This window comes from Chanos chanos, chromosome 2 (genome assembly GCF_902362185.1).
Source record: "Chanos chanos chromosome 2, fChaCha1.1, whole genome shotgun sequence".
Classification (NCBI taxonomy): Eukaryota; Metazoa; Chordata; class Actinopteri; order Gonorynchiformes; family Chanidae; genus Chanos; species Chanos chanos.
The window spans coordinates 31888209-31906671 of record NC_044496.1 but is presented as its reverse complement, the minus strand read 5'-3'; the positions used below and the strand labels follow the sequence as shown (position 1 = coordinate 31906671).

The 18463-nt window shown below is 40.4% G+C and overlaps 1 protein-coding gene across 1 annotated transcript; it reads left to right on the top strand.

The window, feature by feature from the left end:
- The first annotated feature begins 424 nt into the window (after positions 1-424).
- LOC115804741 (protein ANTAGONIST OF LIKE HETEROCHROMATIN PROTEIN 1) lies at positions 425-1399 on the top strand. Its single transcript, XM_030765243.1, has one exon. It carries the CDS (start codon positions 425-427, stop codon positions 1397-1399), a length of 975 nt encoding a protein of 324 aa, XP_030621103.1.
- Positions 1400-18463: the final 17064 nt, after the last annotated feature.

Below are 18463 nucleotides of genomic sequence, written 5' to 3'. Positions count from 1 at the left end.
TCATAGAACTACTCTTTAAATTGAGAACACTTCCCACAAGTCAAATACATATATTTTCAGTTAAAACATAAAATTAAAGAGGGTTTTTAAAAGAATTAAAGAGCTAAGAGGCGAAAACTCATTCGAGAACTGGCAGTACTTCAGATCAACGAAGTTGTGAGAAGAACACAGCGCCGCAGACAAAGGAAACGGGTAATTAGCTTTATCGTTAGCTTGTACTTTTATGTCACGTGAAAAAAAACATTTCAGAGGAAATTCAAAGGATGTGATGTACAACAAAAATGTACTGTATGTGTTTCAGACGTTGCTGCAGATCGTTGCACAACGCTGTTCACCATCCGTTTGGGTCCAGAGGAGAGTTGACGACTGGTGGAAAACTGTTGTTCCCGGTTTTACTGACGACCAATGGATACAAAATTTCCGAATGTCCAGGGAAACATTTCAATACATCTGTCGCCGCCTGAAGCCTGCATTGGAGAAAATGGATACAAATTATCGTGTATCTGTGCCACTCCAAAAAAGAGTTGCTGTGGCGTTGTGGAAACTCGCTACTAATGCCGAGTATAGGACTGTTTCACATTTGTTTGGAGTGGGCATTTCAACTGCCTGTGACTGCGTGAAAGAGTCCTGCTCCTCTGTTGAAGAGATCCTGTTGCCTGAAACCATCCAGATGCCAAACACGGAGAAGCTGAAAGAAATGGCTCTTTACTTCGAGCACAGGTGGGGGTTACCACAATGTGTAGGGGCTATTGATGGCTCACACATCCCTCTTGTGGCTCCCCAGGAATACCACACAGAATATTTCAACCGTAAGGGCTGGTATTCCATTGTATTGCAGGCAGTAGTTGATGGAAGAGGTTTGTTTTGGAACGTTTACACTGGGCAACCTGGCAGCTTGCATGACGCCAGAGTTCTGCGTCTGTCTGCATTATGGGACCTGGCTGAGAGAGGACAGCTGTTTTCACAGCAACTCAGGAGCATTGGTGGACAAGACATTGGCCACTACATCCTTGGAGATGCAGCCTATCCACTGGCAAGCTGGCTCATGAAGCCTTTTCCGGACAATGGCCACCTCACTCAACAGCAAGAGGTATTCAACCACAAAACAAGCAAGGCAAGGGTTGTGGTTGAAAACACATTTGGCAGGCTCAAAGGAAGATGGAGATGTTTGCAGAAGCGCAATGACTGCAGTCTTGAGAGAGTAAAGTCTATGGTGCTAACCTGCTGTGTACTTCACAACCTCTGCGAGAGCCATGATGAGGAGTACAGAGAGGAGTGGGGTGTACCTATCCCTTTTTCCCAGCCAGATCTGCCACTGCAGCCCCCCATCGCAGAGACTGAAGGAACTGGAGTGCGTGCAACCTTGATGCATCATCTTAACTGTGTGGCTGATGTATAACTCTCAAATTAGAGTTATTATGATTGTGTGTGTCTTTAGTTGTTGGGGGCATCAGATACAGAGATTAAAGTGTTTTCAAATGTTTTCAAATTTTGTGTGCTTTGTCTTCTTTCATGACTTTACCTGTAGTATGGGTACTTGCACAAATAACTTTACCACAGCATATCTCTGTACAAACCTTTATTTGAATCTTAATCATAGAAAAAGAACATGTGCAAAACAACAGAACAGTAAAGTTTGTGCAACACAACAGAACAGTAAAGTTTGTGCAAACAAGAGTGCAAAAGAATAAAGTATGTGCATAAAAAAAGAACAGGAGTGCATGCAAATCACGCAAATAAACAAATAAATAAGGTAAGTGTTAAAACAAGAGTGCATACCACAAGAGTGCAAACAACCAAATAAATTAAGGGGTCAGTCCACTTTTGGTCAGTCCACTTCAGGGTGAACTGGGCCTTGCACCCCTGGCACAAGCCTATTCATGATCGCCACGAGGCCCTCAAGAAAAGTAGCCTGCTGTCGCCTCGCCTCTGCAGCCTCTGCCCGTAGCTGCTCACGTTCCTCGGCCTCTCTCTCACTCTGCTCCTTTAGCATCTCGACAAGACCTTGCACTTGTGCTTGGCATTGCCTACGGTCTTCCTGCTCCTGCTCCAACATGTCCTTAACCAAGCATAGGACGCTGGATTCACCCCTTTTTCTCTTTCCTGCCAAACAAAAGGGGGAGGGGGGGCATCCCAAAGTGATTATTATTATAATGCCTATAGTGATCATAATACCAAACACATACGTGATTATGAAATGACACAGGTGAACAGACAATTCCATTACATGCGTTTCCATTACCTGGTCTAGCGGGTGGAGGAGAGCTGGGACGACTTGGGGTACTGCAGGTCGTAGGGGTATCGCTGGTAAAACTGGCCTCGCACAACGTCGTGGACTCTGGCACAGTCTCTAAAACCAATCAACATTTCAGGGTCAAAATCACATTTTTGAACAACTGTGTGAAAACACAAAAGGAATAACACACACAAGGTCATAATAGAAATCCGAAGAAACAAGTATAGATGGTACTGGTCAGCTATGTGATTGTTAGCATATAGCTAGGTTTAGCAAACGGTAGAGCACGCAACCCACTCTGCGCTCTTGCATGTGGTACTATTAATGTAAAGACTATTAATGTAAAGTAAGTATTTTCAAACGTTGAGTATACAAGGAGCCACTAACCTTCTGCAGAGGCTTCCACCGGCAGACTGCAGCTCTCTGTACCGCTGGCGATGGCCTCCAAAAGCCCGACTGCTGAATCCTTTGTGTTTGCATTTCCCGCATATGCCGGTCTGTGGCCGAGGATACTGTCCAGAGTGCCATACCATTTGCTTGTTTTTCGGTCCGACCCGCTTTTGTTGTTGTGGTCTTTTATTTTCTTGTAGTCCTGCTTGAGTTTCTTGATTTTCTCCCTGCACTGTTTCGCTGTGTGGTGGATATCCAACGAAGCCAGCTGAGAGGAAATGCTAGCGAAAATTTTAATATTTCGCTTGGAGGCGTCAAAATCGCGCTGAATTTCCTCCGTAGAATAAAGGCTCAGCAAAGCCTGAACTTCGCCGTCGGTCCATTTTTCTGAGTTTTTGTCCATTGTATGATCCTTGCTGCAGTGTTCTTTAACTTCTTCTTGTTCTTTCGGTTCTCTGTTTGCACGGCAAACGGGTCTTTAAAAATGGCGGTTGCATGCAGTACGCCTACGTCTGGACCAATCACCGTGTACCTACGTCTCGACCAATCACCGTACACCTACGTCACCTGAAGGTTCCTATTGAGCTGCAAAAGTACCTACCTTGGAGTAGGGGCTAAAATAGCCCCTCAAAACGGCGTTCTTAGAACTAAAATCGTTCTAAGTTCCTGCGGTGCGAACACGCCAAAAAGGGGGTACTTTCTCCAACAGTTCTAAGAACTATGAAAAGTTCCTCCGGTGCGAAAGCGCCTAATGACATCAGTGCCAGGAGCCAGGTGAGGGGGGAAAAGTTAGAATCCTCCAGGGCGGTTCAGACCTCAATATCTATACATTTTCTGAAAGGTCATTTAATGTAGATTTCAAATTACCCCCATACTGAAGGGGCACAAGTATTGTTTTCCCAGCCACACAATTTGAAGTTTGTGAGCAGGTGATTACTGTGGCCCAACTTTATGTTAAAGGCTTGGTACGTTATAGACCCTGGTTACTACAAAGGCAATTCAGGTCTCAATATCTGCACAATTTCTGAAAGGCAATGCAATGTAGAGTATAAATTACCCCCATGTTGAGGGTTTACAAGTTTTGTTTTCCCAGTCACATAATTTACAATAAGCAATTATCATAGGCCAACTGTATGTTGCTGGGTCAGCATATGCTGCTAAGTAGATTACTGTAGATTTGTAACTGTCCCCATATCACAGGTACAGAAGCTATTGTTTTTCCGAGCAAGACAGCCAAAACAACTGACTAGAACATTAATACTCAATGCTGTTCACTCCCTTGGCACCTCTTTGCCCATTTTACCATTCAAAGGCTATTCAGGCCTCAGTAAAGATATTTTTTCTGATAATATCATGATGATTATAGCTTAATATAATGTACATAACATAATACATATCTTTATACAGACACTTTAATAAGATCATAATAGGTTGTTATGCTGTTGGTATTAAGTGTAAAAAAGAAAACAAAAAAAATAAAGAAAAAAAGTAATTCATTCTTAAAACATTTTTTTCACATATGTAGTTGAATAATTTTTTTTTTTGTATTTCAGTTTCAGCACGACAGGTGTCTATTTTGTTGTATACTGGTTTATTTATCCATTTCTAAAAATGATACTCCCAGATAGCAGAGATATATACTCTGTATTACATCTGCATTGTTCGTGTTGTAGCAGTCACTGTCCATATTATTGTATTTTTTCACTTGATACAGCAACTGTAAAATTTCGATGAAATTAGATGTCAGTAAATACTTTAATGTACCTGTATAGTTATAGCTGTGATGGATTTCCAGAAAAAAAACTCGACGAACACCCCCCATGGACTTTTTTCCTGATGAGATTTTTCCCAGAATTCTGAGCGACCGACAACCTTATTGTGGCCAGAAACTTCTTATTGTCGCTGACGTAACACAACATACCCTGAAGCACGATCCGTTCTGCACATGCGCAGAATTTAATCTCTTTTACAACACTGTACGGTCCATTCTAGACATGTGTGATTTTTTTACTTTGTTTTCACTGTGCATACGACAATAAATGCTTAAACCTTTTGGCCCCGGGTCGCTGGTTAATTGAGGCTGTGTACTTGTACTTTGCATAATTAAGTTTAGGCTAATGAAATCTAATCTGAAAAACAATAACTTTGTGTGTCAGTACATGTATATCGTTTAAGCACAGTGTTGGTGTATGATCACATTTGTCTTTGATAATGTAAGAAAATACTTCTGATTTATTCTACGCAACTGCAGCTATCAAATCCTTAGGTAATCGATGTGTTTGATGAAGTTAACTGTGTGGTTGAGAACACTCGTGATTCCTGACTGCTAAAGCTATGGTTAGCTTCTGCTCACCTTGTGAAATTGGTGACGCATTAGCTACGTGTCTTGCTTTGTAGTCCTATTATTTTTCGCTGTTAGCAGAGGGATAGCAATAGACATATTTTAGAGATATAATGGGTCTAAAGTCTATACAGAGACGACATACACATGCATTTTATTGAACAGAGTCGAATGCGGGTCAAGCAGTTATTTAACTACCACAGGCATTATTTTGTTGATTTTCCAGAACCCCATTATTCATGGGGATTTCTTTTTTAACAAACCAGAACTTGCAAAAATGCTAATCCCCAGCATACAAAATAACGAGTGTCACTTGCTCACTCTATAACACATAAATGTAGAAACGTTTCCAAATCTGTGCTATTGTAAGCATTAAATGTCTTTACAGACTCTCGTTGGGAACTGGCAGTTGTTTCCAGTTAAAATGTCCACACATGCGTGGTACAAATCATGCAGGATTAAATAGTTACGCGCATGTGCAGAACGAAACTTGCTGTCTGCTGTCTGTCAAGTGTTCACACATGCGTGGTACAAATCTTTTTTTTTTGTTTTTTTTTTGTCTCGATATTTTATTATTATTTTTACAGCAACCCAATACCCAATAAGTACAAAGGGTAACACACAATACACAATACAAACAAAAGAAAGTAAAATAAAATAAATAAAGGAAGATATTTCAACATTACAGACCAACGCCAGGGGGAAACAAGGATCTACACAAAAATCTCCAACGCAGCACAAGCGACCAGTTTTAATTGCTTTTTGAAGAATGTTGAGCCGAATAAATGTATTGCCTGAACTCCCCACCAAATGCAATAAAACATGGCTTCTTACCTGTGACTTTACATTTATGTCTATGAAATCTGGCCATAATATAATAATAAGATTAATCATGTATACACCAACAAGTGTTTTTCTGTGCATTATTGTCCAGGAGACAAAGCAATGTATTCTTCCAAAATAAGATGAAGTTTTCATCAATTTTTTCAGCGATAAAGGCACATAAGTTTTGCCAGAAATTCTTCATAATTAGGCAGTGCCAAAATAAATGCGGAACAGTTTCTGGACATTAATGGCAGAAACTACAATTCATGTAAATGTTTCTTTCAAGTTTTTTTTTTAACATAGTTTTTAGCTGGATAGAATTTATGGATGAGTTTAAAAGAAATATCCTTAACTTCATTGGTGATTAAGTACAGATTAGGTAAAAGCCAGACCTTCGTCCACATCATGTCATCCACAAATTGATTCCAGTATGAAATCATCTATCGTAATGTAGCAATATCTCTTTGGAATAGAGCTGTTATAGAATAGAGCTGTTACCAGAATGACTGGAAAAACAAGCTTTACCTATGGGAGTGTCTGTCGGAGATAACATCGGCAATTGTTAGACAATAAGCCTTGGCTGAGATTTAAACAGCCTACAGACTCCATAGGGTATTGCACCAAAGACTTCTGCATAATCGCCAGGTGTCACAGGGATATTATATTCTGACAGAAACTCTTCATAAGTAAAGACAAGACCATCCCTATTAAACAGCTGATCTACCAACACAATATTATTGTGAAACCAATATTCCATGAAGAGATATTTGTTTTTATATAAAATGTCCTTGCTATTCCATATGAAAATGTTGTGAGTTGAAAAATGATGTTTGTAGATAAGAAACCATGACAACAGTGGGGTGGCACAGTGGGTAGTGCTGTTGCCTCACAGCAAGAAGGTCTCGGGTTTGATTCCTGGCTGGGCAGCCAAGGTCCTCTCTGTGTGGAGTTTGTATGTTCTCCCCGTGGGTTTCCTCCCACAGTCAAAAACCATGCAGGTTAGGTGAATTGGAGACTAGGTATGAGTGAGTGTGTTTGTCTGTGTGTCTGCCCTGCGATGGACTGGTGACCTGTCCAGGGTGTTTCCCTGCCTTTCTCCCTAGGAGCCCCAGGGTGTTTCCCCACCTTTTGCCCTATGAGCGCTGAGATAGGCTCCAGCACCCCCCCATGACCCTTATTAGGATAAGTGGCTTAGATAATAAATGAGTGATGAGACCATGCCAAGAAAGCTTGGCAATGAAAAGCAGACATTTTTACAGGGACTTTATCAATATCATAGTTACAAACAAGGAAAAAATTTAGGCCACCCAGCTTAGATAATACATGGAGAGGTATAATCCAAATGGAGGTAGGGTTTCTGGAAAAATTGCTTCAGGCAATTTATCATAATTGTGCGATTTAATCTATAAAAATCCAAAAAATTAAGCCCACCGAGAACTGTTTTCTTCAAGTAATGTGTCCTGTTTTTCCATATGAAATTGAAGAGCATTTTGTCACTCTCTTGTAGTGTCTTCTTATCAAGTTGCAGAACCAAAGCTGCATATGTCAAGTGGGAGATACCCTCTGCCTTAGTAATTAATACTCTACCTCTTAACGAGAGATCCCTTGAGAGCCATTGGTTTAATTTTCTTTGAGTTTTTTGCATAATAGGACTAAAATTTAAGGAGATTCTCCTCTGCTGATCCTTATTAATTGATATTCTTAAATATGATACTTCATTTTAATTGGAGATTCAGAGTACTCCTTAATGGCCATTAGTTCACACTTATTTATATTCAAGTACAGACTAGAAACCCTTGAGAACTCCTTGATAACATCAATGATGACAGGAATTTGGCTTTCATTTTGCAAGAATACTGTGGTGTCATCTGCCAGCTGAGTTATAATTAATTTTCTACCAATAAGAGAGATACCATTCACAGCACTAGATTTAATATGGTCTGCCAAAAGCTGAGCCACTAAGAGGAAGAGGTACGGGGAGATGGGACAACCCTGCCTAATACCTCTAGACAGATTAAATCTAGGGGATGTACCACCCATTAGTTTAACAGAATTATTACCTTTCTTATAAAGAGTTTTATTATTTGTAGAAAAAAGCTGTTTGTAATATGTCTTTTTGTCATGAAACCTGACTGTGTTTCTTCAATAACTGAGTTCAACACCATCTTAAGTATTTTAGCCAATAGCAGAGCGAATGTTTTGTAATCATTATTGAGTAAACAAATCGGACTCATAGTGGCTGGGAGACATTCTTTTTCTATAAATTCTGTAAAAACCTCAAATAAAAAAGGAGCCAGTTCATTAGCAAATGATTTATAAAATTCTGAAGTCAGTCCATCGGTACCTGGTGATTTGTTGTTTTTTAGGAGATTAATTGCTTTCTCCTCAAGCAAGACGGGTTTATCACATAACTCCATTTCATTCGTATCAATAGATTTAACTGCCAGAGAGTTCAAAAAGATATCAGCTGATGCTTGGCAAAACTTAGAGCTGTATAAATTTTGATAAAAGTTACAGCAGTAACTTGATATTACTTTGAAGTCCTCTGTAATAACCCCATTGATATTTAGTTTATTAATATTGTTATTAGTGAAATGATGTTTTTCTAAATTAAAGAAATAGTGTGCATTTTGCTTCCCTCCTTCAAGCCATTTTGCTCTAGACCTGATAAATGCACCTTCTGCTTTCTGACTGTACAATTCATCTAGTTTAACTTGCAGGTTAGCTCGTTCCATTTTTTCCTCCTCTAATAATGTATCTGGGTTTTTATGTGATAAACAGGAGATCCCTGTTACTACCTTTGCCTCTTCTGCTCCTCTGGATTTGGCTTCGAAACTACCACATTTTATAAAAATAAATGTGAAATTTACCAACTTCAAATTTTAAAAGTTCCCAATTAATTCCAAATTGTTTTTCTTCTCTAGCTTTTTACCAAAAATATAAGATGAGACCTGTGACCTCTTTATTAACTTCATCATTTGTTGTCTATCCTTGAATGACTTGAGCCTGTTTTATTGCTCCAGGTAAATGATCTTTTATTAGGATATTCTACTCTCCAGATATCTGCAAGATTAAATCTTTCCATAAAAGCTTTAAGATTAGTGCTGGTTCTATTTGACTGGCCTGAAGGCCATTTATCCATATTGACATCCAAAATATTGTTAAAGTCCCCTCCTAACAATAAAGTGGCATTTGGGAATTTATCCAACCAGCCTGCCAGCCTAATATGTTCTCTATAGATAGAATAAGGTGTTTTCCAATTTTGTGTTATATCCATAAACACTGGTCATTATGAAGACTAGATTTGATTGCTTGGCATATAAATTGTCCAGCTGAATCACATTCTGTAAGTAGGACATCTCCATTAAACCTGTCGTTTCAGAGAGCCACCCCAGCAGGGTGTTCTGTACCATGAGAGAGTCAAATGGAGTTACCCTATTGAGAGCTCCAAAAACTGGCATCATCTGAGATGGAAAGAGATTCTTGTAAATAGAAAAAATCTGACCTAAACTGCTTAGCAAAAAGAAATAAAGCTTTACATTTTACACTGTTACGTAATCCCCTAGCGTTAAGTGATACAAAGGATAAAGTTAACATAATAATATGAACAGCAGTAAACAAACAAATGTGAAAGTTATTATTTAAGTAAACTTTGAGATAGACTGAACAAGAGTCGTAGCATCGGGACCAACACCAGTTTAGTAATGTAACTAAGCATATCTGACTGAACACTTTAGCATAAGTAAAGTTGGATGTATTTCTTGTCATTTAAGAAAGAAATGAGAAAAAGACATAGGCAAACAACTTCACGAGCAATTGAATAAAGGCCTTTCTTATCTACATATATAGGCTATATATTTTTGAGCCATTAGATATATTTCCTTTAATAATTAGAAAGCAATAACAATACAAAAATTGAACAGTAAGGAAAGCGTGCTGAATGTACCCCCTGATAAATTTAGAACTTTGTGTGAACCTGAGAAATCAGAGCAGACCAAACCTATGGTGTCCTCAGCAATGAACAGTTACTCATGTCTGTGGATGAGTTTCTGAACCATTCATGAATCCTCTTCCCCCCACAAAGTAGGCTGATTTCCTCACCTCGTGTGCACTCTTTATCATAGGCCAGAGTTTATGTCTGTTTTCTCTGTCCTCCTTTGTCAAGTCCTCAGTGAAGTGCAACCCCTTGCTCTGAAGGAAAATGCTGCTCATGGCCGCTTTCCATATTGCATCCCTGTACCACCAGGTGATGAACCTTAGAATGATACTGCGGGGCTTCGGGTCGTTTTCGCGCAGTTTCCCAACTCGATCAGTGACATCTATGGCATCAGGAAGCTTTTCTCTTTCAGATGGTAGTACTTCTTGGCATACAGTGATCACCTCTGCGGGCACGTTTTCCTTTTCAGCTTCCGGTAGAAGCTTTAGAGCCTTAAATTCCACCGCAAACCATAACGTTCCAAGTCGGATACGCAATCCATACATTTCAAGGTGGTTTCCTCAATTCTCTCCACACATTTTTCAGTGCAGGTAATCTTCTTATTCATGTCTTCTATTTCGATATGGACGGTTTCCACCATTTTCTCAATCGTATCACTTCTGGAGTTGGTTGGCCAACGTGCAAACGGCATTATCAGATTTCAAAGCACTGTCAGTAAGGACATGAGAAATTGTAGGCTTTTTGGCAACCGGGGGCTGACTTGGTGTCACGGGCAATGGAGGAAACTCTTCTTCGTGATTCACTTGCACACTGTACCCCATGTCATAGTTGTGATTGCTAGCAGAAAAGTTGCTTTTTGCCTCCTTTCTAGGTCTTTTTGGAAAAGGCTTAGGCATTTTTTTGCAATTTAAGTTCAATTTCATGCTTTAATGAATTAAAGAACTTTCTTCAACAATTTACACAAACAAACTTTATCAACTATAGTAAAAATGCATCCAATAAAATTTTGGTGTTGAGAGCTGATAAGGTTCTTACTTGTCACGCCGCCACATTGTGCGTCCAGGTGGTACAAATCGTGCAGGAATAAGTTGTGTTTCAATTACATCAGTTCGTGTGTGAGCAGAACGGATCGTGCTTCCAATGTAACGGTAGCCAGCGAGTAGAGTGCTGCGCAGTGAGTATACCTCACTCCCCCGACACCTTCAGAGACGTACTAGTGACTCACGCTAATGTCCTTGGGTTTTAGCCTCCTTGCTAGCACGCCCGCCTCCCATCCCGAAGGTCGCCAGTTCGATTCCAGTATGATACACAACGCAGAGCGGTAACACGAACCCTGTACTATGTTCGAAATGTACACTCACTCACTATACAATAAGTCGGCCATTTTGTAGTGCTGTTGGAAATCTCAACTGAAATTTTACAACATTATATAGTGCGCTATAGAATCGTCGCAAGGCAGGGTGAAATGTAGTGTACAGAAGCTGTACCCTACATCGATCGACTTAAACCATCATACATTGCGGCCTTCTTGTGAAAGCAGAGAGGCTGTGTCCGAAATGGCATACTAGCGTACTGCATACTAGCCTATTATACACTGCGTACTGCACACTACTCCACACGCTAGTATGCAGTATGGTACGCAATTATGAGACGTTTCGTGTAGTGTACTACTGTCACTTAACCAGAACATTCTACAAGCTTTTACCTCAGACTTGCTGTCAGGGCAGAGCGCTCTTGGTATTCAAAGGAACGAGGAACGAACAAATTGACTTCTCGGCGTGAATATGTCTTACCTTTCGGTAATTAAATTTAACAGTGAGGCAAGGAGGCGCAGGAGAAATACTGCGCTGATGAGAACAACAGTAATTACTTTACTTGTACAGCAGGAGCTTGGTGTAAGTACAATAAAGAAATTTTAGCAGCACAATAAGCAGTTGCTTTAGCTTGTTAGCTTTTGTTGTTAGGAGCAAACGTTATGCTGTAGCGGTTCTAGCTTGTACTGCGCTCTGGGCAAATATAAACCCCACCCAAGCCGTCCCCCAACAAAAACTGTCCGTCTATTCAAAGCCCCAAGGGATCAAGCCTCCTTCAAAATACAAAGAGGACTACTTCAACAGGAAGCTGTTCCACTCAATACAGCTTCAGGCCATTTGTGACTACAAGGGCAGCTTCTTAAACATCTTTAGCGGCCTGCCTGGTTCTGTTCACGATGCCCGGGTCCTCAGGTGGAGCTCAGTCTATGTGCAGCGGCTGTACCCCCCACCTGGCTGGTACATCACAGGCGATGGGGGCTATCCTTGCCTTGCTGCCCCCATCTGTTTGATGACCCTGTACCGTGAGCCAGTCCAGGATGCTGTGCAGGCCAGGTACAACAGGCACCTGGCAAAAGCCAGGGGTGTGGTAGAGAGGGCCTTTGGAATGATGAAGACCCAGTGGAGATCAATCTTCTTTAAGGCCCTTGAGGTAAAGAAATTATGACATATGTATGTCTGACTAGGTGCATATGCTTACAAAAATTAAGTATGCATAAATGTCAGTGTGCTACCCATGAGACCTGTGGTGATTTCTGAGCAGGTATGCTGAACAGTGAGTACCATCAAGCATGATTGTGTCTGTACACATAGGTAAAGCCAACCTTTGCCCCAGTGGTCGTGTCCTGCTGTGCCTTCCTGCACAACCTCTGTTTTTTAAACGGAGATTTTGTAGAGCCCGCAGACATTCCGGAGGATAACCCTGCGGAAAATGATGGGGAGGTGCATCAGTCTGTTGCTGAACCTGGGGATAACCTCAGAAACAGACTGGCTGCCTCTCTGTCTGCACCCTCTGCAAATATTTAGGCACCAAGACACCATGACTACTGACCTAACATGGTCTGTACCCTGGAAAGGCGCGGACAATGGGCATCATTGCCCCTCTTCTTTGTGTATAGTTGGCATATATAGTTCAATTGTTGTTTCATAGACTTGCTTTTTGTCTGAGTATGATGTTCTATACTTACTGTGATTTGTCTGTTATGTGTTACTAACCTTGTCCTGTCTTACTAACACCCTACTCGTGGCCTGTACCTTGACGTGGTGAGTGGGCTTTCAACTAAACAGGCCTTGCTTTCTCAACAAATCTCTGTTGTCTCTGATGTATCTATGGTACACATCTTTTCAACAAATGTTTGTGTTTTTTTTTAATATGCTGGACATCATGTGATACACATCTACAGAACAGACATACATCTACTTTCCATGTTTTACTAATTAATATGTAATCAAGTCTAATTGTTATGTATGTTGTTTTCATTTGTAACAAAAAAATGTACAGGATGTACATTTGATCTACAATATATTTCAATTTGTCCATCTGGAAGCACTAAAAACACTGTATTGCACTACTGCATCTTAAATAGATGGATACAATCTCTCACTAAAATAATCCTATTATATTCACAACTTGTGAAAATGCCCTATAGAAGTTATTAGCTATTAATGTTATTGTCTAAATCATATGAATGAGCAGAAATGAAATGATTTTACTGTTTTTTTTATTTTCCAGTAAAACTTTGAGCACATCAAGTAACTTGTCCTCCCTAGCCCTATTCTCCCTTTCCCGTCTGTCTTCCCACTCCCTCATCTCATGAAACAGCCTCTCCTCCCTCTCTTGGTTCTCCTTCTCTCTTCGTTCTTCTCTGTCTTTCCACTCTCTCTCTCCTTTCCTCTCTTTCTACCCTCTCTCTTTCTCTCCTTTCTTCTCTTTCTACCCGCTCTCTCTCCTTTCGCTCCTCTCTTTCAAGTGCTTCTTTCTCTTTCCTTTCTTCTCTCTCTATATGTAATCGTTCCCTCTCTTCCTCCCTGTCCTGCATACTGTGCAATATGTCCACCCACTCCATACCCCGTTTTCTTTTTGGCGGGGTTGGGGAGTGCATTGGTTGCACAGGAGGGGTAGAGACCACTTCCACATCCTGGGCAGATGAGTCCACTAGGACAGGAGGACGTATTGCTGGCCTCTGCCCTAGCACTTCATCCATGGGCCCATACCACTTCCAGGATGCAGCAGTGGTCTCTCCACCCTCCGTGCTCACCCAAGTCCTGGGAGCCTTCAACGCCTGCAGAACAACAGAAGCAAGTGGACCACTGAAAAAATCATACCTTTACATTCATATATAACTGCATGCAAATACATTCATGGTCTTGTGATATGGACACCAGAGATGTAATGATGTAAGAGTTCCTGGGTTTCTGTTTTTCATAAAGACATATGGACATTTGTATGGACCTTCATAAATTCTCTGCAAGACAAAGGATGACAAACAGTTCTCTGACTACATGTCGTAGATGTAATGCTTTACTGAGCCAACATCAAATGGCTCAAACATACTCAAACCCTCTCTGAGCTGCATGCCTGCGTCCTGTAAATTTCTCTTCGTTGCAAACACGCCAGCTGATGAGGGCTGCCGTGTCATCATCAGTCCCTACAAAGAAGAAGTCCAAAATGAAATTTTCTTAACAGTTTCCATGCTACAGCCACAATTTCAGAGATTTCTTTGGCTAACGTTACTTCACTATTCCACCACTAACGCCTCAGTGCCACGTGTTCGAAAGCACGGTTGGCAACCAAAACCAAGCTATGGCAACTACATGATCATAGGAACATTTATCTTACATGAATTCTCAAGAGCTCAGTGTGATGTAGAAGTCTGCGGTCCAAATTAATTTAACAATGTACCCAGCTAGCTCGTATTGCCGCTTTGGAAGTTAACTCAATGGCGATAACTGACAGAAAACTCCGCTATTATTAACTATCCTTACAGTCATGAAAGGATTGCTAGCATTCGCTATCGATTAAGCTATTTGTTCTGATAAAAACGAACACACGACTACAGCAAATATCTATCAAAGAAAAGAAAACATATGACTTGTTAGACCAAGATATGCAAATGATACTTATATTTATATTCGGAGCTGGACTCGCCACCGCCATTGTCGCCGTCCGCCATGTTTTTTGAAAATTTTCGGAAAGTTAAGAGGTTACCGCGTTGCGTGATGGGATGCAGTAGTCGGCGAAGTGAGCTCGGGATGTATACTAGAAATTTTCGCCAGAGTAGTACATCATCCAGGTAACTGTCGTGTACTGCAAAAGTTTTATTTTTCACGAACTGCATACTACTTACTACATTTACGTGAAAATTAGTACGCGAGTAGTATGTAGTATGCAATTTCGGACACAGCCAGAGTCTTTACGGACCAGTCAGGTGCAGATATTCTGGCGTTTGTTTATGCGACAAAGATAATAATTACGAATATCCGGCGCATAATTATGTTGCAGCGTAACGTCCAAATAGTGTCCGAAATGTATCAACAGCAGTCAACCGTTTTCCCCTCGTGAGTGTTCCATGTAGCAAACACTACATTGTGAGTGAGTGAACAAGTGAGCATTTCGAACACGGGGCCGGACTGAATTGTGGATTTACAAGACCTCTCTCTTCTCTCTCTCTCTCTCTCTTAATAACTTTATTGAGCAAATACATCAAATGAACTACAGCTTCAGTAAATAACTAGTCTAAATATACAAGACCCCTCTCGCCAGGCTTGGACTTGCTGTCTTGACATAGGAGATTACGTTATTTCCTGGCGTAGATCATGGAGATTTTTTTTTTACTCTGTACCGGAGGCAATTTAAATAGTAAATAGCGAAGTAAAATACCTCAGATAAACACACTTAAGTAGAAGTAAAACTCACAGTTTTTAGAAAAAAATACTCAAAAAGTATAAGTACACTAAAAATCAACTCTACTTCCATCCATGATTACGGGTATATGTACCCTGTGAAAGAGAGGGAGAGGGAGGGACAGAGGGAGAGAAGGAGGGGTGTTAGCGGTTGGTCATTCTTGGAACAGAAAAGTAACACAAGCATTAAAATAGGGAAAAAGCAGAAATCAACGATTTAAAATAATTAATCCTCCAAGAGACTCCACGACTACAATGAACTGACGAATTGAAAATGAGCCTGGGAAATCAGAGTAAACCGTTTTTTCTCTGTCGAAGGTTCAAGAGAGACCTGCAGACAGGAAATTTATTCTGACTGAAACAAGAGCAGTGTTATTAATGAACGCCTTAGGCTGTATGGCGAGACAACTGAATTCTGAAAATCGATGTCTGTGGATACTTATTTCATGGAGTATGATAGACCCACATAATAACGATGTAATGCCATGTATCAGTGTTTTTGCATTACAAACCTGGTCATCTTCGGATTTTGACCATTACAGACCCCTTTCACACTTAGAGCTGTCACACTTACCCAGTCACGTATGTCCACAGCGGACATGGAGAAAACATCTAGTACGCGTTTTTAAAGTATTCTTTCTTTTAGTCTCTTTTTCCCTGGTTATTTTATCAGTTTATTCTTTTATTTACTTATTCCGTGTTTATTTATTTACGTGCAAGGAAAAGTATCTGAAACTCTTTAAATGTAACAGGGTACCTGTAAATCAAGTGGCGCTCTCACAGGATATGGGTCGCCAGAGCAGTTAGGTTCGTGGTGGTTGTGCTAAGATCAGCGTTCCATCTGCCGAGCAGTAGAAACATGTCTACTTTGGGGAAGAAGCTCTGCATTTGGTTGGATTTGTGCGAGCACCCACACAGGCATAAATACTATTATTTAAATTCTAACGTTGTTCTGACATTCCAAAAGCAATTATTTGCTCGGGAGGGCAAACATTTTCACACCAACCTTTGGATAGCCTATTGTGGAGTGGAATTCAGTATGTTTGGGCAACGCCCATTGTCCATTCTGGTCATGGGGTACAATACTCTTTTTAGTGCACATGAGTGGTGCAATGATTTTAAAAGAATGATTTTCAGTTAAATGTTGGGTAATGGGACATGGTCTACATGTGGTCTTGTTACGCGTTGGAAATCCTTCAACTATTATTGCGGTAAAAACTACATATTTTTCTTTGCAAATAAACGGTCAAATGTAGCATTTTAGTCTCGGATGTGCAGCGTGGGAAACTTAAAAAAATGTTTATCCATCACTAGAGCTGCCCTGATTTGAAGCAGAAGGTAATTTTCAAGTTTGAATCGCATATGCTGCAAGTACCGGTATCAGCTTCGGGAATGATCAAATCTAAATTATATACAAGGCGATATGGATGGATAAGGAGTTATTTTAAAGAAATTCATATGGTGGATTTTACTGGAAGCTTAGATGGATCATTTATTTATGTATGGCGTTACTAGTCATCGCTGTCTTCAATAATATAAGAATAGCCCCCCCTCCCCCCTCCCTTTTTTTCCCTATCCAGTTCCCTTATCTAAATAACCGTTCGATTCTGTGATTTATCCATGAGCGTTGTATGAAAGGCCGTCCTTTTATGACAAATGACCGGTCTTTTCATGTTGTAAAATACTGTCATCCTTACTGCGGGCCTGTAACAGACGATTGGGTGGGGCTGAGATAGAGGCTCCGAGTTGCCGGCTTTGTTAGTGCGCATATACATAGAGACAACGGCATCACGATTTAGACAGCATCAGCTCCAGCATCAATTGCAGCTCAATAGCGGATTTTACCGAGAAACTTTAGTAGACACGTTGCAGACCAAAGTTCCCTGGTAGGTTTCTGATAATTCGATATATTTTCTCGAATGCGAGCATACCTGGGTCACACTTCACGAAGCCTCATATGTGCGATTAGGTAAATCATGGTTTTGTCGGCTGTGCAATTTGAGCAGTACGACTTCTTCGAATTTTAAAATGTGGAAGACTGCTTAGAGATAACCATCAAACTGTTAGTATGCTTTTAATAATCCTATTTGGAATGAGTAGCGCAAATTGCCCGTTTCATATAGATTACGTGTATGGTTATTTTTTTGGGTTAATCATTTTGCACCGTCATTACAATGAGATCTTTCTCTTAAATTTTGTCATGTAACCCTGATTAGATTTTTTCATCCCTCAAATGCATGTGTGGTCGCGTGTACCCTCGAGTCGACCATTCAAATGGACAGTGTACAATAGGCTAGTGACCCTGAATTCTTGGAAAATGTAATGGGTGTGTACTGACAGCATCAAACTCATGTTGCGACGGAAGCCTTTGAACTATTCAGTAAAGACATAGCTAAACTGTAACTGATTTCTTTAATCAGGCCTGGCAAATGTTTACTCATCTCCTAAAAGCACAGCATGACAAGGTAGTTTATCACTAATTCAGTACTGGTCTGTAAATATCTGTTCTAATTTCAGCTTTGAGTGTCTTTCCCATGTGGAGTCTTGAATTAGATTTCCTGAAATTGTTCTGGAATCACTGTCTTATTTTGTGCTCCAGTATGTATTGGTAGATTTCCGAGAACCCACTCTGTTAACTACGGTTAAAATAGCTTGATTTTCAGTGTCACATTTCAAAATGAGATTTGTAAGAGTGAGAATAAACATGGTCATTTATGCAACGTTTGTGAACCTTTTGACCTTTAACTCAAAATGTTTGTTCTCCACTGTATTTCATTTCAGTGTATGAAGACTGAACTGCACCCCAAATTATTTAAATGGTGCCAAGTGCTCGTGTTCAACTAAGAATAGACATTAACTGAAAATACTTGAGTATGAGACACTGGTGGCCAAAAATAAAGTGAGGCAGGTTGAGTGCTGTGGGAATACCGGCTTGTTTTGCTTGGCGTGTCACCACTCATCAGAATGATTGTTTTTGAATAGTTTTGCATGACATAAATAAAATACTCCTTACAATACTT